Consider the following 19,567-nt stretch of genomic DNA (forward strand, 5'->3'; position numbering starts at 1 on the left):
TATTTATCATAGAGTTAATTTAAAACATTTTCCTTTATTATTATAATTGAATACTAGTATTAGAAAGTTTAGGACGTGTGAAAACATTAAGAATTGTGATGTTATAGCTGGTTAATATTTCATCATTAAAATATCTGGATATATTGAAGTGAGTTTGGATAAGAATTGGTAGAAGTTGGGGTGTTAGTGGTATAGCTGTGTTTAAAGCTTCTTATAGGGAGATGCCTGCCTAGAAGGAAGCATGGAGAATTCAGAAAGTTTTTGTTTGTAAGTCAGTTGGTGGAAACTGATGGTCAAGTCTAGGAAACCAGCTAAGTGTCAGTATCAGCATGTCAGTAAATAAGAGAAGTAGGCACAGTATTTATTGAGAAAATATCCACATAGAAAACTTTCATGTAGATCAAAATTGATCAGATTGTAGAAGTGTTCAGAAAAGCCATAGGCCTTTAAAGCATACTTATTCACCTCCAAAAATGAAATCACATTTTCCCCCAACAAATCAGTTCTTTCTCCAGATTACTCTACCCTTCAATGTACCACCCTCCTCCTAGTCACCTAAAACTTGGAGACTTGGGGCCCTTTTTGTATACTTTTATTTCCAAACATGAATAATGATGTTAGTGGTGATAAAAATAGCCAGTATTGTTGATGCTTACTATGTGCCAGATACCTTTTAAGTATTATTAAGTTCAAGATACACAACTTATTTGAAGTAGGAATTCTCATTTTAAAAATGAGAATGTATAAGCTATGAGGTGATAAATAATTTGCCCAAGGTCACAGTTACAAATTTTTATAAATTTATAGATTTTATAAGTAGTGGAGCTAGAATTTCTATAATTCATTTTATAAACACACATTTTATTAATAGTCAAGCAGTCTGTTCTCTGTAATTCATATTCTTGAGTGCCACATTTATACTGTCATTAATCTCTAGTTATCTTAATGCTAAAATATATCCCATGTTTTTTTTTTCACAAGTTGACATTTCCACAAACACTGTTCCAGTTCTTTAACCAACATTTGGATCAGTTTTCTTCCCTCAGCCTCCCCCATGCTTGTTAATTCCTTATCCTTATTAAATGAGGAAGGCACTAATGATATTGGTAGAAAGCACATGGGCTTGAGAATGACACAGACCTGCGTTTAGATTATGAATCTATTGTTTTGACCTTATTTCAGTTACTTACCACTGTTAATAAATCCCCATTATTTACCTCATGAGTTTTTTCCTGTTTGTTTTTATTTTTTTAAATTAATTTATTTATTTTTGGCTGTGTTGGGTCTTCGTTGTTGTGCGCAGGCTTTCTCTAGTTGCAGCGAGCGGGGGCTACTCTTCCTTGTGGTGTGCAGGCTTCTCACTGAGGTGGCTTCTGTTGTTGCGGAGCACGGGCTCTAGGTGCATGGGCTTCAGTAGTTTTGGCACGTGGGCTCAGTACTTGTGGCTCATGGGCTCCAGAGCTCAGGCTCAGTAGTTGTGGCACACGGGCTTAGTTGCTCCGGGGCATGTGGGATCTTCCCAGACCAGGGCTCGAACCCGTGTCCCCTGCATTGGCAGGCGGATTCTTAACCACTGAGCCACCAGGGAAGCCCCCCTCATGAGTTTTTTTTAAGAATTAAATGCAATAATTTAGTAAGCTGTATCTGGCACATAGTAGGTTATGTATAAATTGTAGTTACTTGGCTAAAACAAACTATGGTATAAAATAAACAAGAAACTTGCCTCCTACCCCCATTTAGATTGTCTACTGCATAAAAAATAAATTCTACTTTATTCAGTCTAGTATTCTGGGCTCTCAAAAATCTAAACTCAACTAACCTTTCCTGTTTCATTGTTCAGTGATTTTTTTAGACGTTCTATTCTTCAAGCCTGTCAAATTATTTCTGAGACGTTTCCTTAAATTTTCTCTGTTCCACAGCTTGGCTTACAAAGTTACCTGTATACAAGATGCATTCTTTTTAAATCCTTTTAAAATTCTAAGTGTTCTTCAGAGTCTCTTCTCCTTTAATTATTCTTCTTCAAGCAGTGGTGAGGATTAAAGTCTTCTGATTCTGTATCTCCATACATTCTCTATAAAAGCCTTAAGATCAACAGGGAACAGGAATAAAACCACACTGACCAGCATTATTAGGAGGCAGAATTCAAATTACACGTCAACAGAGAAATAAACACTTAAGTTGCAAAAAAGCTCCCAAAAGAGCCACAGCCTGTGGGCTTGAAGAGCAGGGATGGGAACTTAAGAGAGGAGCATGGAAGACATAGATGAGTCATGCTCAAAAAGAGAAAGTCCAACATTCAGTGTCAAAAAATGTACACAGATCTGAGACTTGGTTGTTGACAGCATCGACAGCAGGGAAGTTGCTCACTTTGTTAGTGGAGGCAGAGAGGCAGAGCTTCACAGAAGCATTCCTTCTTTTTTTTTAAATTTAAAGAAGCATTGTTTCTGTGGTGAAAAAAATGTCGTGCTCTTTGGAGATGAGTTTTATACTTTTCTAGGGTACACCAGAGTATCCTTCCAGTCCTCCAGTCTGCCTTGTTTCCTGACATTTTAGGAGAATAAAATCTTAGAACAGAGAGCTGTCCAGACTATTTTGTTAAAATTTCCTTGATTCTTCAGGCTAAAAACAGAGTTGTACATTTGCTGCTCTTTGTTAAAGCATATTGATTTCATGAGTTTGTGGCACATTACTTTGCATTTGTTCAGTGGCGATTATAGTAGGCAAGTTCTAAGATTTTCACGTAGGACAAAAAGATTCTTGTGGCATTAAGATAACATTTAATTTCATAAATGGACAAGTTTCATATTTCTTGAATCCACTTGCTGCTAGAGAAAATCCTGTGTTAAGATTGAGACTATCAAGTGAAAGATTTTTTTTTTTTTTTTTTTTTGGCGGTACGCGGGCCTCTCACCGCTGCGGCCTCTCCTGTTGCGGAGCACAGGCTCCAGACGCGCAGGCCCAGCGGCCGTGGCTCACGGGCCCAGCTGCTCCGCGGCATGTGGGATCTTCCCGGACCGGGGCACGAACCCGCATCCCCTACATTGGCAGGCGGACTCTCAACCACTGCGCCACCAGGGAAGCCCGAAAGATTTTTTTTAAGGTGTCAGCTTGTCACTAAAGTTTCATGCCCGTGGGGAGATTATTTTTGTCCTATGTTTTCTGTAATGTCAGGAGCCATGGACAAGCCCACGAGAGTTTATCAGTATTGGATAACACTTTTGTTGATTTGCATCCCAAGAAATTTCCTGGTTGGTGATTTCAGCAATCAATGGGATCCTGACAGAGCAGGCAGAGTCCTTTGAAGTGTGGAACCAATGGCACTACTGTGGAAGCCGAAGAAGGGAGGACAAAGGGACTGGATCTATGCCTTCTAGGGTTATAGGTCCCTTACTCTGAGATGCAAGTATAGGGGAAGGAAGTATTCAGGAAATAAAGGCACTTTGTAAAGGACAAGAAGACATCATTCCCCTTTTATGTCTGTGACCAACGTTCCCGATACTTAGGGCATATGATGTATGATAGATCTCATGTTTGAACCTGTACTCCAAGGTCTCTGCTACAAAAATCTCTGTCCTTTTAGTAAAAGGATGAAAACTATTAAGAGCAGGCCTTGAATTTTATCTGAATAGTGTTCTAGTCTGTGAGTTCCACCCCCACCCCCCACCCCCAGTTCCCAGCCACCTTGCCGTAAGTACTTTCATCTTCATGAAGGGCACTGCAACAGTGACGAAGCAAAAGTTCATCTTTTCTTTTCCAACGTTAACATGAGACAGTAAAGAGAAGCAAAGATATATCCAGCAAACTCAACCTTTAGGAAACCTTAACTGAAACTTCAGTGACGAATCTAGTGTAATTTTTGAAACCAGCTAACTTTAGGAAGCTTTTAGAATTTTGCACTTACTTAAAGATGTTAAGAAATTGATTTAAGAGGCTCTATGACTCTGCAAACTGAGATGTAGATCATGGCCCAGACTGGCTGCTGCCTTTTGTTGGCAAGGTAATTTGGGCAGTTCCTCCACAGACAGCCTTTTGATTTGTAACATCGAGATAAGAACTCATGATCGATTTAGTCTCATTGATTGGGTACTCAGGTGCTTGTGGGAACTAGAATATTGTGATACCACAGTCACAGTTCAGTACGCAGTTCATGGAGTTGCTAAAGGAATCCTAAAATGCAAACCTGATCATTACTACCTTTCTTTCCCCAACACTCTTCAGTGACTTCCTTATGTGTCCAGAACAGTATCAAACTCCTCTGACATTCATGCTGGCCGTGATTTGGCCCCTGCTTACCTCTTTAGACCCATCTCCTACCTTTCTTCCACCACAGACCAACACTTGCTACTTAAAATGCTGTACCTTTGCAAATGCCTACAAACTGAATTCCCAGAGAACCATGTGAAATCACCTACTTAACAGGCTTTCAAAGCAACTCTTAAATTATCCATTGAATTTTGTACACATGAATTACAATTACTTAGATTTGAAATAACATTCAAAAATGCTCATTTTGTATCCACTGTTTTCTTTATGAATTAGATTTATGGAAATGATATTTTATTAACATTTCTTGGTAAAGGAATATAGTATTATCCCTGGAGGGACAATGATAATGAAACATGCAATTTCTAGATGCAAATGTTTTTTATTAGCTATTCTAATTTATGTACATACTGCATAATTTTAAAATGACATTTCTTTTGTTCCACTGTTGAGTTCTTATCTACTTATCTAATTTGAAAGTATGTGTTCTAATAATTTGCAGATTTTTATAATATTAAATAACATAAATCTCATATGTAACATTTGGCTTTGTGGCCATTTTTTGTGTGTATAACCAAAGATATAATTTAAATATTTAATAATTATGAATGTTATTAAATGGAATTTTGCTTATTTCATATAATTTAAGATTAGGACCATTAAATCTTTAAAAATAATTGAGAAATAGGATCTCTCAGTTAATTATTTTAATGACTTTTTAAATACAGGTACAGCCATAGTGCCGAAGTTCAGGTGCGGCTTCAGTTCTTAACTTGCGTGTTTTCAACTCTGGGATCACCTGATCATTTCAGTAAGTTTTTAAATCAGTATTTTAATCAGTGTTTAGATCTTCCTTGGCTCTTGAAATAGTCCAGTTAAATGTACTCATGCCTTTAGACTTCTGTGGTGATCAAATTATTCTCAGTACTGAATGTCCTCTCAGTATGTATGGCAGTGGGAACTCGCCACTGACACATTCTTGTTTCAGGCTCTGAAAGTGCCAGTTCCTTAATGAATAAATGACTCATTTCAGGAACAAAATATTTGGGATAGGAGAACGTATCATGTTAGAGTGACTGTATTTTTTATTACCTTTGGTTATAGAATATTCCTTTCACTCCGGTTGGAAACAGCCACTGTCTGCATATTATTGTCAGGGCTGATCTTATCCAAAATTGGTTGGCTTCATAGGTGATAGAGACTTAGAGACCCTAGTTTTATTTAGATGAATCTCAAACTCAATTTCATTAACAGTTAATCTTAAAAAAAAAAAAAAAAAAAACCAGAGAGATTGGTCTGGTATATTGAGAGTGTGGACCATTTCCAAATCCACATGCTAGATATTCTCACAAGAAAGGAGGAAGCTTGATTTCTTTTGGCCAGAGCTCCTTTCCTCTTGCTAGACTGACTGTTTTCTTTCACGCTCCACACACTTCTTTTTCTGTGTGTCCCTGTCAACAAACCTCATTTGTTAGAAGGGCATTCTTTCTTTAGCTGTGGTTAATATAATCAAACTGGTGAGCGTTTTGCTCGCCTGAGAGATGTATTCATGACTCTTAAGTCCATATATGCTTGAGATATGCCATGCATTTATTTTACTGTTTAAGTCTATAATTTCTTCTTTAAGTCAAGCTGTTTGTAATAAATGTCACTAACATTGTGATACCAATAGATATCAAAATGAAGGCACCTGTTTTTGATAGGAAACTTCTGTTTCATATTACTAGGTTATTTATTACACCCATTATGACTCATAATATACAAGAAACAAATAATATAAAATATTTTTTAAAATCTTATACATGGAGAAGTCAATTCAAAACAAATATTGTCAGCATAAATAATTTCATATGACCATTAAGTTTCATGTTTGTTGAGTATAGATTTTTATTGGAAAATGTTAATCACTCTTTTCAGTATTTGAGTAATGAGTTATTTATTTTGCTGCTCCCATTCCAGTGAACACAGTATGTATTCATACACAGTAGGTATGGGCTTTCAATAGCTACTGTACATATAGAATCATACTGAAAACTTCGCTTATCCCGCATCATAATTGTACTTCTCTAACTGGCACAGTTCCTTTCAGGTATAATATGGTTACTCCAAAGTTATATTTGATAAGTTAATACAGGTTTTTAATATACCAATAACTGTATTCCTTTAAAAACTTAAAACAATAACGGCAGCTTATACATTGCCTATTGAATGTGAATTGGTGATTTAGCCATTTATGAATACCCTTCGGTTTTTTTACTATAATTAACCTGGATGCTTTTTCTTTAAGATTCTTACCTATTTTTACCTATCTTCATTTAACTCTCTTCTTAATTACTTAATGTGTTTAAGTTATAATATACACTAAAGGTTATTTCTAGTTTTTTTATGTTGGCTCCCAGGGGTACAAATTCTTCTTAGAACAAGTAGTCCATACATTAACTCTTTTTGTGAGAAACTGATTGGATATATTTTTCTGATTAAACTCTTTAGACTGATATTGCTACTAGGTAAATATTGGGTTGGCCCAAAAGTTCTGTTCAGGTTTTTCCATAACATCTTATGAAATACTTTCTGAGGTGCTTTTCATATTCTGAATCTCATCTACTTTTTTGGGGGGGCTGGCAGTCTTACGATTCTATCATCTTTTCACATGCCTTCTGATTCTGGGGAATAAGCCTAGGCTCTAGAATCCCTTATGATATACTTTAGAAATCCCCTGTTACGCTTTTATTCTACCCTTTTGGATTGTCTCACTTATCCATATTCAGACTTGGGATTGCCCTAATGCCTTCTCTTTGATTCTGAGTAGTTCTTCTGATTCCTTCTGCCACACTTTGGAATTATCTAATACTTGGGTCAAAGTAGTATACAGATTTTGTCTCATTACATTGGCTTCTCAGCTAATTGTATCCCCTGATGTGTTGCTGTTCTGTTTTAGGCACTCAGTTCCCTTTTGTTTTATTAATCATAAGGATCCCTTTTTTCATAGTTTTCAAAAATAATGCTTATTGGCATTTATTGTTTATCTCCTATGTGCATAGAATGAGCTTTGAACATGACATGGTATCCACTCTATTCTTAACCCTTAAACCTTAGAACTAACTGGACTTTGGGAATTACTTCCCTTTAATCATGTTTGCTGTAATACAATGATATGTTCATATTTTAGGGAAAATGATTTTCCAGGACAAATGACTCTTCTAGGGTACTTACATAAGTCATGTTTTTTTAGATGATTTATATATGGAGTATATTTAACTACATTTGAAAGCATAAATTATATGAAATCTCTTATGAAATTGTATAGAATGCTATGAAATATCTCCTTTATATTTCTACATATATTGGTGCTTCTAGTATATTTAATTAGGATGAAAATGTTGTACGTACCAGGATTTAAAATTTGTAATTTTTATCTAGGGTTAAGTTTGGAGCAAGTTGATATTTTATGGCATTGTTTAGTAGAAGATTCTGAGTGTTACGATGATGCACTCCATTGGTTTTTAAATCAAGTTCGAAGTAAAGATCAACATGCTATGGGAATGGAAACCTACAAACATCTTTTCCTGGAGAAGGTAATTTTATTTCTTGACAGTTTGTTTCTGTTGTTTTTCTATATTTCCTTTTTCTTTCTTGAAATGTAAACTGTAATGTTCATTTTTTCCTCTTTGATATATTTTTTAAAAAGCTAGACAAATATACTGCTTTTCAGCAGTCCTTATATAATTTTTGCCACTTAGATTTTGCTTTAATTTTGTCCTCTACAGTGTTTATATCTAAATGAATACTTAGTTTATATTTACAAAAATGTTATGTTCCTTAGCTAAAGTACTTAAACTGACAGTAATTAGAGTAACTCTTGGTAAACACTAGTAAGAAATGTGGGGGCTTTTGGTGTGTATTTTAAAAAATCATGAGTAACATTGTAGTTCAATTTTTCAGGGGTGGTGCCCACCCCACTAGTGTGAGAGCCGTATTCTGCAAGTCTTTCCTTAAATGGTATGGTTTTAGCCAGTCTTCCCACAGATGTAAGCCAATGTTCAGATTTGTAGATTTCTGGGAAGGCGCTTTAGGAAGTGCTGTCATGATACTAAAGATACTCATCTATCCAATTTTTGTTTTTATTTATCAGGTGCCACAGTTGGTTCAGGTGATAATTTTCCATTTGAATTTTAAAACATTTATGATAATAAAGCAATAGACTTTATTATTCCTATGCTAATATTTGAGATTATAAAGGCTCTCTGGGAAGTCTCTGTGACAGAGTTGAGTACATATGAATGAGTTTTGGTAATGTAAACTAAATCACTTAATAGATCCAAGACAAAGCTACAAATAGACCTTCAGTTATCTTAATTTCAAGCTCTAACTTATATACGAACTGTACACGTGGCTATACATCTTATAAATGTGTGTAGTGTAGGTATACAATAAATAATAAAATTTAAAAATTTCCTTTGGTTCGGGTCGGTGTACCTCTCAAAAATTGAAACACGTATCAGACAGGTTTCACTTATGTCATGAATAAAATTTTCATTAAATTATTATCTATTTCTAAATTATCACTAAAAATCTCAGTTGATACGTTTTTTTCTGCAATGTTTTTAGTAAAACTAGGTTTATTAACTTAAATCTGTTATGTTAAATCCAGTAAAATGAAATCTGCTAACTTAATTATCATACTAAACTTCCTTAAAAACTTTTTTTTTTTTTAAGATGCCCCAGCTAAAACCTGAAACGATTAGCATGACTGGCTTAAACCTGTTTCAGCATCTCTGTAACTTGGCTCGATTGGCTACCAGTGCCTATGATGGTGGTTCAAACTCTGAGGTATGGATTTAGGTTTGTCATTTTATTAGGTCGGCTTGTAGAATTGTTTTTTTTTGTTGTTCCTCGAATTAGATTATTGAATTATATAGTCTGCCAAGCACTGAATTTACTAACTATGCAGATTTTTATTCTAAGGTTTTAAAAAGCTTTATCTTTTGGTTTTAAAAAGTTTTATAAAGCAAAGTTGATAATTTTGCATTACTAAAGATAACCTTGGTTGTACATAATGAAAACTTGGGATACAAACTTCAAGCTATGAAATAAGTAAGTCACGAAGATGTAATGTACACATAGGGAATATAATCAATACTGTAACAACTTTGTATGGTGCTGGATGGTAATTGATCTTATTGCAGTGATCATTTCATAATGTATAAAAATACTGAATCACTATGCTGTACACCTGAAACTAATGTAATATTGTATGTTAACTAACTCAATTAACATGACTTATTATACTTCCTTGATTAGTAAAGAATTTTGCTAAGTAGAAAGGTTGATTTGTCTAAAATCTGTTTTTCATGCCATTTGTTGTGACCAAGCTTTTCATTGCTCTTGGGCAACTCCAGAGTTCCTATTGGTAACTTCTCTTCTGGAATGGAGTCCACCTAAATCATTTCTGACCATGAAGCATGATGATCAATTCATTAACTGAAGACTGTCACAAATTGCTAGTCTTATCTCTGGTTCTGAGTTCCATTTGCCTAGTTGGGTGGCTGCAAGATTTTGTTGAATGCATTATTCCTAAACTCACCTAACACAGATTGTTATTTGAAAGTCTTCCTGATTGGACATTTGTTTATTAATGATAGCTTTGATTTATGCAGTATCCACTAACATTTTTCATTAATTTTCTTCAGAGGTTGAGTTGTTTATAATAGAAAACTGATGTTAATCTATGTGGTAAAAAATAATTTTAATTGTATTTAGAATGCTTTCATAGTATCTTCCTACCTTCTTTCCTGGTTTGAATAGTGTTCTGTTCTGTTTGTTTTTGTTTTTAATTTTTTGGTCCTAACTCTTACTTTGATAGCACTGTGATAAGTTTCAATTTGGTTATTTCAGATAACCAGACAGATCTGCTTTACCTAAGTAGTCATACTCTAATTTTGAGATAATACTGCTTTTTAAGTAGATGATATGAACACTAAAGGTGTTCTGTCCCCTATCAGAAGGTTATCTTTCTTCACCCTGCTCAACTTTTGAGAACTTTCACTCTCCACTTTTTCTGTAATTTTCAGTCTCATGGTTAATGTCATAAATTTAAATGTCAGCTTTGGTTAGCGAATCTTTTTAATTTTCTGTGAATACCTGAAAGCAATGACTTTTTCAGAATAAGTTGGATGAAAGCATTAACATGTTATGCTAATAATTATGTGTTATTACTTTGTAGCATGTTTTGAGGACTTGAGTTTTTCCCACTATGTAGTCACAACTTTTGAGTTAAACATTATACACATACATAGTTAGATGATTTATAACTAAGTATTTTTACAAGTACAGGTATGTTTCAGTGACTGAAGAAATTTCCAAGGCTTTTATCCTTATTATTATTAAATATTAGTTAATAACACTAAGTTATTTTAAAATATTTTAAATATTTTATAGGATATTAAAACTCTCTGATGTTGAATGCCTTTTAAATTTGTAACTGCTCTTCTAATAATTTACATTGTTTGACAAATAATAACATTTATAGATGTCATATTTTTCTTTCTTAGCTTTGTGGTATGGACCAATTTTGGGGCATTGCTTTAAGAGCACAGTCTGGGGATGTCAGTCGAGCTGCTATCCAGTATATTAACTCCTATTATATTAATGGTGAGTGATTTGAAATATTGTCTAATAGGTAATTTTTTATGTAAGTATTTTTTGTTTAGCTATAATTTGTTTTCTTTAATATAGCTAAATAAGAATACAGGATTGATACACATATCTAAACATCTGATTTTCAGGTAAAACGGGTTTGGAGAAGGAGCAAGAATTTATTAGTAAGTGTATGGAGAGTCTTATGATAGCTTCTAGCAGTCTTGAACAGGAATCACACTCAAGTCTCACTGTTATAGAAAGAGGACTCCTTATGCTGAAGACACATCTGGAAGCATTTAGGAGAAGGTAATTTTTTAATACCACATTATTAGAATGAATTTTAGGCTTTTTTTTAATGCTGATATGTCCAAAATATTCTTAAAATTAAACTAAAGGTTTTCTTGGGGGCAGGTAGAAAGCATAACGTACCAAAAGTGAAGGGTTAGTAATGGAAGTAATTTTTATTCATGATATGTTTTTGCTGTGGAATAGGCAATATAGGTTCCTGGTAAATACTGCAGAGCTTTAAAAATCATAAGACTGAGAAGATATGCATGAATAAGAATCTCTAGACAGAATTCCATCTCTGAGAAAGTATTACTATGATTGAAATGGCAGAACACCACTACCAAAAAAAGTTTCACTAAAACCCTCACCAAGAACATCAAATAATCTCTCATAGTTGAATCAAGTTGAGTCATTTGTTTCATTTGCTGTTTTTTTTTCTTCCTGGACTAGGAGACAGTATTTTAATTTTGAATTTCCATTTACCATGGAAACATGATCAAAAAATTCTGTGTTAATGAATATCTGTATAATTAATTTAGACATACCCTGTGTAATACAGAAATAAAGCAAATTAACATTTATGAATATATCGACTGAATTGAAAGGTGAGTAGATAGTTTTAATTAAGAAATTCTGTTTGTTAAAAATCATGAGTAAATGTAAAAGTACAAAGAACTGTTGAAAAAAATTGTTAAAATTAATAACTTCTTTCAACTTCAAAGCTCAGTTTGATAATGAAAAACTTATACAATTTGTATATATTGACCTTTTGTTTAAAGTATCAGGGAATACTGAATAAAGATTTTCTACACATTCCTTATAAATAACATGGCTCCATGCTTTAAAACATTTAGGCATCGCAAAATTCTTTATTTTGATTATGATTATAATTTGTGGAAATTCTACTTAATTCCTTGTGTTTTTAAAGAATGTGTAAGGGAACGCTAGAGGTTTTCGCACAGAAACTTCACACTGCCTCATAATTTTTTTTTTTTTTTTTTTTTTTTTGCGGTATGCGGGCCTCTCACTGTTGTGGCCCCTCCCATTGTGGAGCACAGGCTCCCGACACGCAGGCTCAACGGCCATGGCTCACGGGCCCAGCCGCTCCACGACATGTGGGATCTTCCCGGACTGGGGCATGAACCCGTGTCCCCTGCATCGGCAGGCGGACTCTCAACCACTGCGCCACCAGGGAAGCCCTGCCTCATAATTTTGACCACTTTAAAAACTAAAAATAAAAAAGCAAATGTGGTGATATGTTTTATTCAAATTAATAAAAAATTAATACATACTCATAAAATTCAGATATTACACTAAGATGATACTAAAGAAAATCAAAGTCTCTATCTTTTCCTATCAGAGATATTTACTCTTAATGATACGATAGGTATTCTTCTAAAATTTTCTCTATGCTGCAGGGCCTACAAACAAACCAAAAAGGTCCTTTTGATTCAAGCCTCTAGTCCTCATACAGTGTTACTAATGGTTTTTAAATAAGCACTTATTTTAAAAGTCTTTAAAAACAAATTGTTTCCTAAGATTCAGTGGTACGTTTTATAAGTTTAATGAATTTCAGTTCAAAAATTCCTTCTCACATGTACCAACTTTTTTCTAACTCAAAAAAATTGATTATAGTATCCTTGATAGAAGTCTTTGTATTTGTTTATGTTTTACTCTAAAAGTTAATGTTGGTGTTAAATAATTTATATAAATACTATTTTGTGGATGGCAAGTAAAGAAACTAGGAAACAGAAATGAATATTCAAAAGCTAAGAGCTAGTTTTAAAAATTAGGAATTTTCATGCAAATCCTTGTGTAGTGTCATTGTACAGTTTCAGGTGTTTAATGTGCTTAATGCTACTCCTAATTTAAAATTGCCTTAACATTTATAAAATGAAAATACAAAGTAATTATTGTGTTTATGTATTCCTTATATTTAAAAAGTAAATAAAAAATGTCTTTTTAAAAGCGTTGCTACAACTAATTTAAAATTGCCTAACAGTTATAAAATGAAAATATAAAGTAATTGTTGTATTTATGTATTCCTTATATTAAAAGAGTAAGTAAAAATGCCTTTTTAAAAGGGTATTCTTTAAAAGATAAAAAAAGGGGTATTCTTTTTAAAAAGTTAAGGTTATAGTCTTAAACAGTCGTCTCAACCAGAAACGATTTTGTTTCCCAGGGTACATTAGATAATGCCTAAAGACATTTTTGATTATCACAGCTTAAGGGAGAAGGCGGTGCTATTGGCATATAGTAGGTAGAGGACACTCCCAAACATCCTGCATTGCACCAGATAGACCCCTAATAACAAGAAATTATCAGGCCCCAAAAGATTACTGTTTTGCTCGTAGAAGCTGGACATTGGATCACTTCTAGGAAATCAAGTACATTTATTCCCTTACTTGCCCTCCTTCTATTTTAGAATTGCTGATTAGTTTTAGACATTGATAATTTTTTCTTAACTAAATTCAGGTACCTTGGATCCTGTCTTCAACAACTGAAAATAAGTTAGAAAATTAATATTTAGTGAGTGTCATGCTAGATGCCTGTTTCCTTTGAAGTATTAATCTTTATAACTCATTTTATGATTTTAGCAGTCATGGAATCGGCTCTCAAGTTGTTAGGCTGGTTAACATATATTTACTACAATACAGTTCTGTCTTTGAAAAATATTTCCTAATACCTTTTTTCCTCTTTTGAAAATAGGAATGACAGCTTGCCATTTACTTACCGGATTAGTTTGTTTTTTTTAAATTCCTCCTGCCTCTGCTACTCCCCTGCGTCCCACCCCCCTTAAAAAAAAAATTGTTCCTAATGGATCTTTTTTTTTTTTCAGTAATTTTTCTTAGAAACTAATTTTTAAGAAGCTCTTAGCTATATTTACACATTTAAGTTTGATTCAATATGATGAATCCAAACTTAAACTTAATGTTGTAGAGTAAATTGGAATGTACTGGACCCTTTTGTGGGTCCTTTCATTTTGTAAAATAGTAAAAACTTCTGTAACATTAAAATGGTTTATAATGATATCCTTCCTATGTGTGGTTTTTGTGTGTTTTAGGTTTGCATATCATCTCAGACAGTGGCAAATTGAAGGCACGGGTATTAGTAGTCATTTGAAAGCACTGAGTGACAAACAGTCCCTGCCGCTAAGGGTTGTATGCCAGCCAGCTGGACTCCCTGACAAGGTAGTTACATAGTTTTAGTTTCCAAATTGATAACATTTCCCAGTTCAAATATATGTTCTTTTTGTATTTTTAAATTGGTTGCATCTCATATTTCAGATGACTATTGAAATGTATCCTAGTGACCAGGTAGCAGATCTTAGGGCTGAAGTAACTCATTGGTATGAAAATTTACAGAAAGAACAAATAAATCAACAAGCTCAGCTTCAGGAGTTTGGTCAAAGCAGCCGAAAGGGAGAATTTCCTGGTAAGTCCATCAGTTCAAATTTTCATATTTTCTAGGTTCTATTATATATCGACTTCACACCTTTACTTCTTTGAAGACTACCAACCATGTTCATGACTCTCCCCGCACCCCTTCCCCCCACCCCCGCCATGCCCTCCCCTACCCTTGGTATGGTGCCATTGATTCTTAGACAGGAGTTAAGCTTTATTTTTTTTTAAGATGTTATTTGCAAACAGTTGTCCTCATTTTTCTCAAAAAAATTCTACTTTTGGAGGTTATTTGATAAGCAGTGTGGGAACTAATAAGTTTAAGTGTCCATACACTACCTAGTACCCAATTTTGCCCAATAAATTTTTTTTTCTATTCTGATATATTTTGTTGTTGTTTTGAAGCATATGAAAACAATACATCATTAAGTTCCATCTGTGCATCTCCCCTTACTTCCAAAAAAATATCATATTAAGAAATTTTTCATGTGGGCCTGATAGGTATATTTGATTCTTCCCTTACTGTTAAACCACTGGTGCATCTTTAGTGTCTTTCCATAGCACATAAAATAGGAGCTAAACAGAGGAACAACCAGGAAAGCTGTTGATTACAGTTTAAATGTCTGACATTGTAACAGGCTAACTATATATTTAGGGAAAAAAGTCTTAAAAGTTTTAAAAGCTTCTTTTTTAGAACTTTTAACCTGCTTGTGTGCAGAGTGATAATTCTTTGGCATCTTTTAGTAAGGAGCCAACAATATTGCTACACCGTGCTTAAGATGAAAGTATATGTATGTGTCTTCTAAAGTATATCAATTTACCATTGCAACAAAAAGAATAAAATATCTAGGAATAAACCTACCTAAGGAGACAAAAGACGTGTATGCAGAAAATTATAAGACACTGATGAAAGGAATTAAAGATGATACAAATAGATGGAGAGATGTACCATGCTCCTGGATTGGAAGAATCAATATTGTGAAAATGACTCTACTACCCAAAGCAATCTACAGATTCAATGCAATCCCTATCAAACTACCACTGGCATTTTTCACAGAACTAGAACAAAAAATTTCAAAATTTGTTTGGAAAAACAAAAGACCCCGAAAAGCCAAAGCAATCTTGAGAACGAAAAACAGAGCTGGAGGAATCAGGCTCCCTGACTTCAGACTATACTACAAAGCTACAGTAATTAAGACAGTGTGGTACTGGCATAAAAACAGAAAGATAGATCAATGTAGCAGGATAGAAAGCCCAGAGATAAACCCACACACATATGGTCAACTTATCTTTGATAAAGGAGGCAGGAATGTACAGTGGAGAAAGGACAGCCTCTTCAATAAGTGGTGCTGGGAAAACTGGATAGGGACATGTAAAAGTTTGAGATTAGATCATTCCCTAACACCATACACAAAAATAAGCTCAGAATGGATTAAAGACCTAAATGTAAGGCCAGAAACTATCAAACTCTTAGAGGAAAACATAGGCAGAATACTCTATGACATAAATCACAGCAAGATCCTTTTGGACCCACCTCCTAGAGAAATGGAAATAAAAACAAAGATAAACAAATGGGACCTAATGAAACTTCAAAGCTTTTGCACAGCAAAGGAAGCCATAAACAAGACCAAAAGACAACCCTCCGAATGGGAGAAAATATTTGCAAATGAAGCAACTGACAAAGGATTAATCTCCAAAATTTATAAACAGCTCATGCAGCTCAATAGCAAAAAAACAACCCAATCCAAAAATGGGCAGAAGACTTAAATAGGCATTTCTCCAAAGAAGATATACAGACTGCCAACAAACACATGAAAGAATGCTCAACATCATTAATCATTAGAGAAATGCAAATCAAAACTACAATGAGATATCATCTCACACCAGTCAGAATGGCCATCATCAAGAAATCTAGAAACAATAAATGCTGGAGAGGGTGTGGAGAAAAGGGAACACTCTTGCACTGCTGGTGGGAATGTGAATTGGTACAGCCACTATGGAGAACAGTATGGCGGTTCCTTAAAAAACTAAAAATAGAACTACCATATGACCCAGCAATCCCACTACTAGGCATATACCCTGAGAAAACCATAATGCAAAAAGAGACATGTACCAAAATGTTCATTGCAGCTCTATTCACAATAGCCCGGAGCTGGAAACAACCTAAGTGTCCATCATCGGATGAATGGATAAAGAAGATGTGGCACATATATACAATGGAATATTACTCAGCCATAAAAAGAAACGCAACTGAGCTATTTGTAATGAGGTGGATAGACCTAGAGTCTGTCATACAGAGTGAAGTAAGTCAGAAAGAGAAAGACAAATACCGTATGCTAACACATATATATGGAATTTAAAAAAAAATGTCATGAAGAACCTAGGGGTAAAACGGGAATAAAGACACAGACCTACTTGAGAATGGACTTGAGGATATGGGGAGGGGGAAGGGTAAGCTGTGACAAAGCGAAAGAGAGGCATGGACATATATACACTACCAAACGTAAGGTAGATAGATAGTGGGAAGCAGCCGCAGAGCACAGGGAGATCAGCTCGGTGCTTTGTGACCGCATGGAGGGGTGGGATGGGGAGGGTGGGAGGGAGGGAGATGCATGAGGGAAGGGATGTGGGAACAGATGTATATGTATGACTGAGTCACTTTGTTATAAAGCAGAAACTAATAAAAAAAAATTTAAAAAAAATAAGATAAAAAAATAAAAAAATAAAGTATATCAGATCCTTTTTTAAAATTAATTAATTAATTTATTTATTTATTTTTGGCTGTGTTGGGTTTTCATTGCTGTGCTCGCGCTTTTCTCTAGTTGCGGCAAGCAGGGGCTTCTCTTCGTTGTGGGGCGTGGGCTTCTCATTGCAGTGGCTTCTCTTGTTGCAGAGCACGGGTTCTAGGTGTGCAGGCTTCAGTAGTTGTGGCGCGCAGGCTCTAGAGCGCAGGCTCAGTAGTTGTGGCGCACAGGCTTAGTTGCTGCACGACATGTGGGATCTTCCCAGAGCAGGGCTTGAACCCATGTCCCCTGCATTGGCAGGCAGATTCTTAACCACGGCACCACCAGGGAAGTCCCAGTATATCAGATCTTAAATTTTGTTTTTGAATAATTAATAAGTATTCTTGGTTAGAGGAATAGAGGTTGAAAAGTCTCCTTCCTACCCCTATCTCTGAATCTCCCATTTCCCTTTCCTGAGGCAAATGTTCTTAGGTATTTTTCAAGAGATAATAAGATTATAATGTAAGAATATTTGTATATTTACAGTTGACTCTTGAATAATGTGGGGGTTAGGGACACCAACCCTCCACACAGTCAGAAGTTCATGTATAACTTGTAGTTGGCCCTTCATACCTGTAGTTCTTCCATATCCATAGTTCTGCATCTGTAGACTCAGCCAACTGAGAATCATGTAGTAGTGTAGTATTTACTACTGAAAAAAATCTGCTTATAAATGGGTCTGCACAGTTCAGACCTTGTTGTTCAGGGGTCAGCTATATACTTAAAACACAAATGGTAGCATTCCATTTATACTCTTGACCCCTTGTTTGTTGTGCTTAATATTATCTTAGAGAACATTCCATATTAGTACATATAGAAAGTTACCACATTCTTTTTAAGATCTGCATTGTCTGTAATATGGTGGGTACCATGATTTATTTTACCTGTTCTCTATTAATGGACATTTGTTTCCTTTCTTTTGATATTATAGTATTATAGATAGTATCCTTAATACATACATTATCTAATGCATGTTGGCTAAATACCTACGTATGGAATTTTGAGATCAAAAAGTATGTTTTTGTTAACATTGAAATATATTGTACATAAAGAGAATATGAAATGAGTAATAATAAAATGAAAATCACCAATGTACCTCCCTCCCAGATTAAGGAGTAGAACATTATTAGAAGCTAGTTGTGTGTCCCTCCCTGATATCATCCTTTCCACTTCCCCTTAACACTATCTTGATTTGTTACTCTTTTTTTGGTGTTCTTTATAGTTTTACCTCCAGTGTATATATTCCTAAACAATGTATTTAGTTCTGTGAAACAGATAAGTATGCACAAACTTGATGGATTAAGGAAAAGAGAGTATGGCCTTGTTAGGTCGCAGAAGAACACAAGCTAAAGAGGATGTACTTTCACCCTCTCTAAAGATTTGTGTAAAGCCTCATCTGAGGTTATCAGTGAGAAAATTCTCAAGTTTAGGTCTTGGCACAGTGAAGACATATTTTAGTGCTGTAATGTTGACAAGATGCTGAAATACCAACAGAAAGACAGTCACAGAGTCTCTTCTTTTTCTGATCTCTTCACGACCTACTTTTTTAGCTCTCAGGAATAGATCAAAATAGAATTTCTTCTGTGAGGTAATATGAATGTCTTCTGATTTAAGCAGTAGGACATGAAGGTGAGAGTAGAAATTTCACTCTCATATTCTGGTAGTGAACATGACTGGTAAGGACAGTCCGGGTTTAGATAAGAATCTGGGCCAGGTTCACTTGCCATTCTTTCCTTAGATAGAGAAGGTATTATGAAGGCAGCAGAGATTTTGGTCATGTGGCCCTCAGTAATACATTTTTCTAGTCACACTGATCCTATTGACTATCCTTCACATCTGATGCACAGCAGTTGGATCTCCTTTATCATCCTCATAATTCTTTTTGTCTCTCTCCTATGTTGATTATTCTTTTTCCAGTATTCCATACCTTCTTTATTGGTTCACTTTTTTATTTGGCTGGAATACAATGCAATTGTCCAGTAGCTTCTTGAGAGAATGTTGATATGGGGTAAAGTTTGTGATTCTTTGAATGATCAAAAATGCATTCTCGGGGCTTCCCTGGTGGCGCAGTGGTTGAGAGTCCACCTGCAGATGCAGGGGACACGGGTTCGTGCCCCGGTCCGGGAAGATCCCACATGCCGCGGAGCGGCTTGGCCCATGAGCCATGGCCGCTGAGCCTACGGGTCCGGAGCC

At 35.1% G+C, this 19,567-nt stretch overlaps 1 protein-coding gene across 1 annotated transcript in view; it reads left to right on the top strand.

Annotated features, from left to right (window-relative positions):
* The window catches only part of USP34 (ubiquitin specific peptidase 34), a gene marked incomplete at its 5' end in the record, with an annotated part of 242,243 nt that overhangs the window by 126,729 nt on the left and 95,947 nt on the right, over nucleotides 1-19,567 (top strand). The window contains 7 exons of the mRNA XM_079720517.1: nucleotides 4,992-5,074; nucleotides 7,684-7,838; nucleotides 8,980-9,093; nucleotides 10,815-10,914; nucleotides 11,049-11,208; nucleotides 14,255-14,381; nucleotides 14,478-14,625. Of these exons, the coding sequence (XP_079576643.1) occupies nucleotides 4,992-5,074; nucleotides 7,684-7,838; nucleotides 8,980-9,093; nucleotides 10,815-10,914; nucleotides 11,049-11,208; nucleotides 14,255-14,381; nucleotides 14,478-14,625 (887 nt within the window). The remainder of the gene's footprint in view (nucleotides 1-4,991; nucleotides 5,075-7,683; nucleotides 7,839-8,979; nucleotides 9,094-10,814; nucleotides 10,915-11,048; nucleotides 11,209-14,254; nucleotides 14,382-14,477; nucleotides 14,626-19,567) is intronic.

The sequence above is a fragment of the Hyperoodon ampullatus genome (assembly GCF_949752795.1).
Source record: "Hyperoodon ampullatus genome assembly, chromosome: 15".
In the NCBI taxonomy this organism is placed as follows: domain Eukaryota; kingdom Metazoa; phylum Chordata; class Mammalia; order Artiodactyla; family Ziphiidae; genus Hyperoodon; species Hyperoodon ampullatus.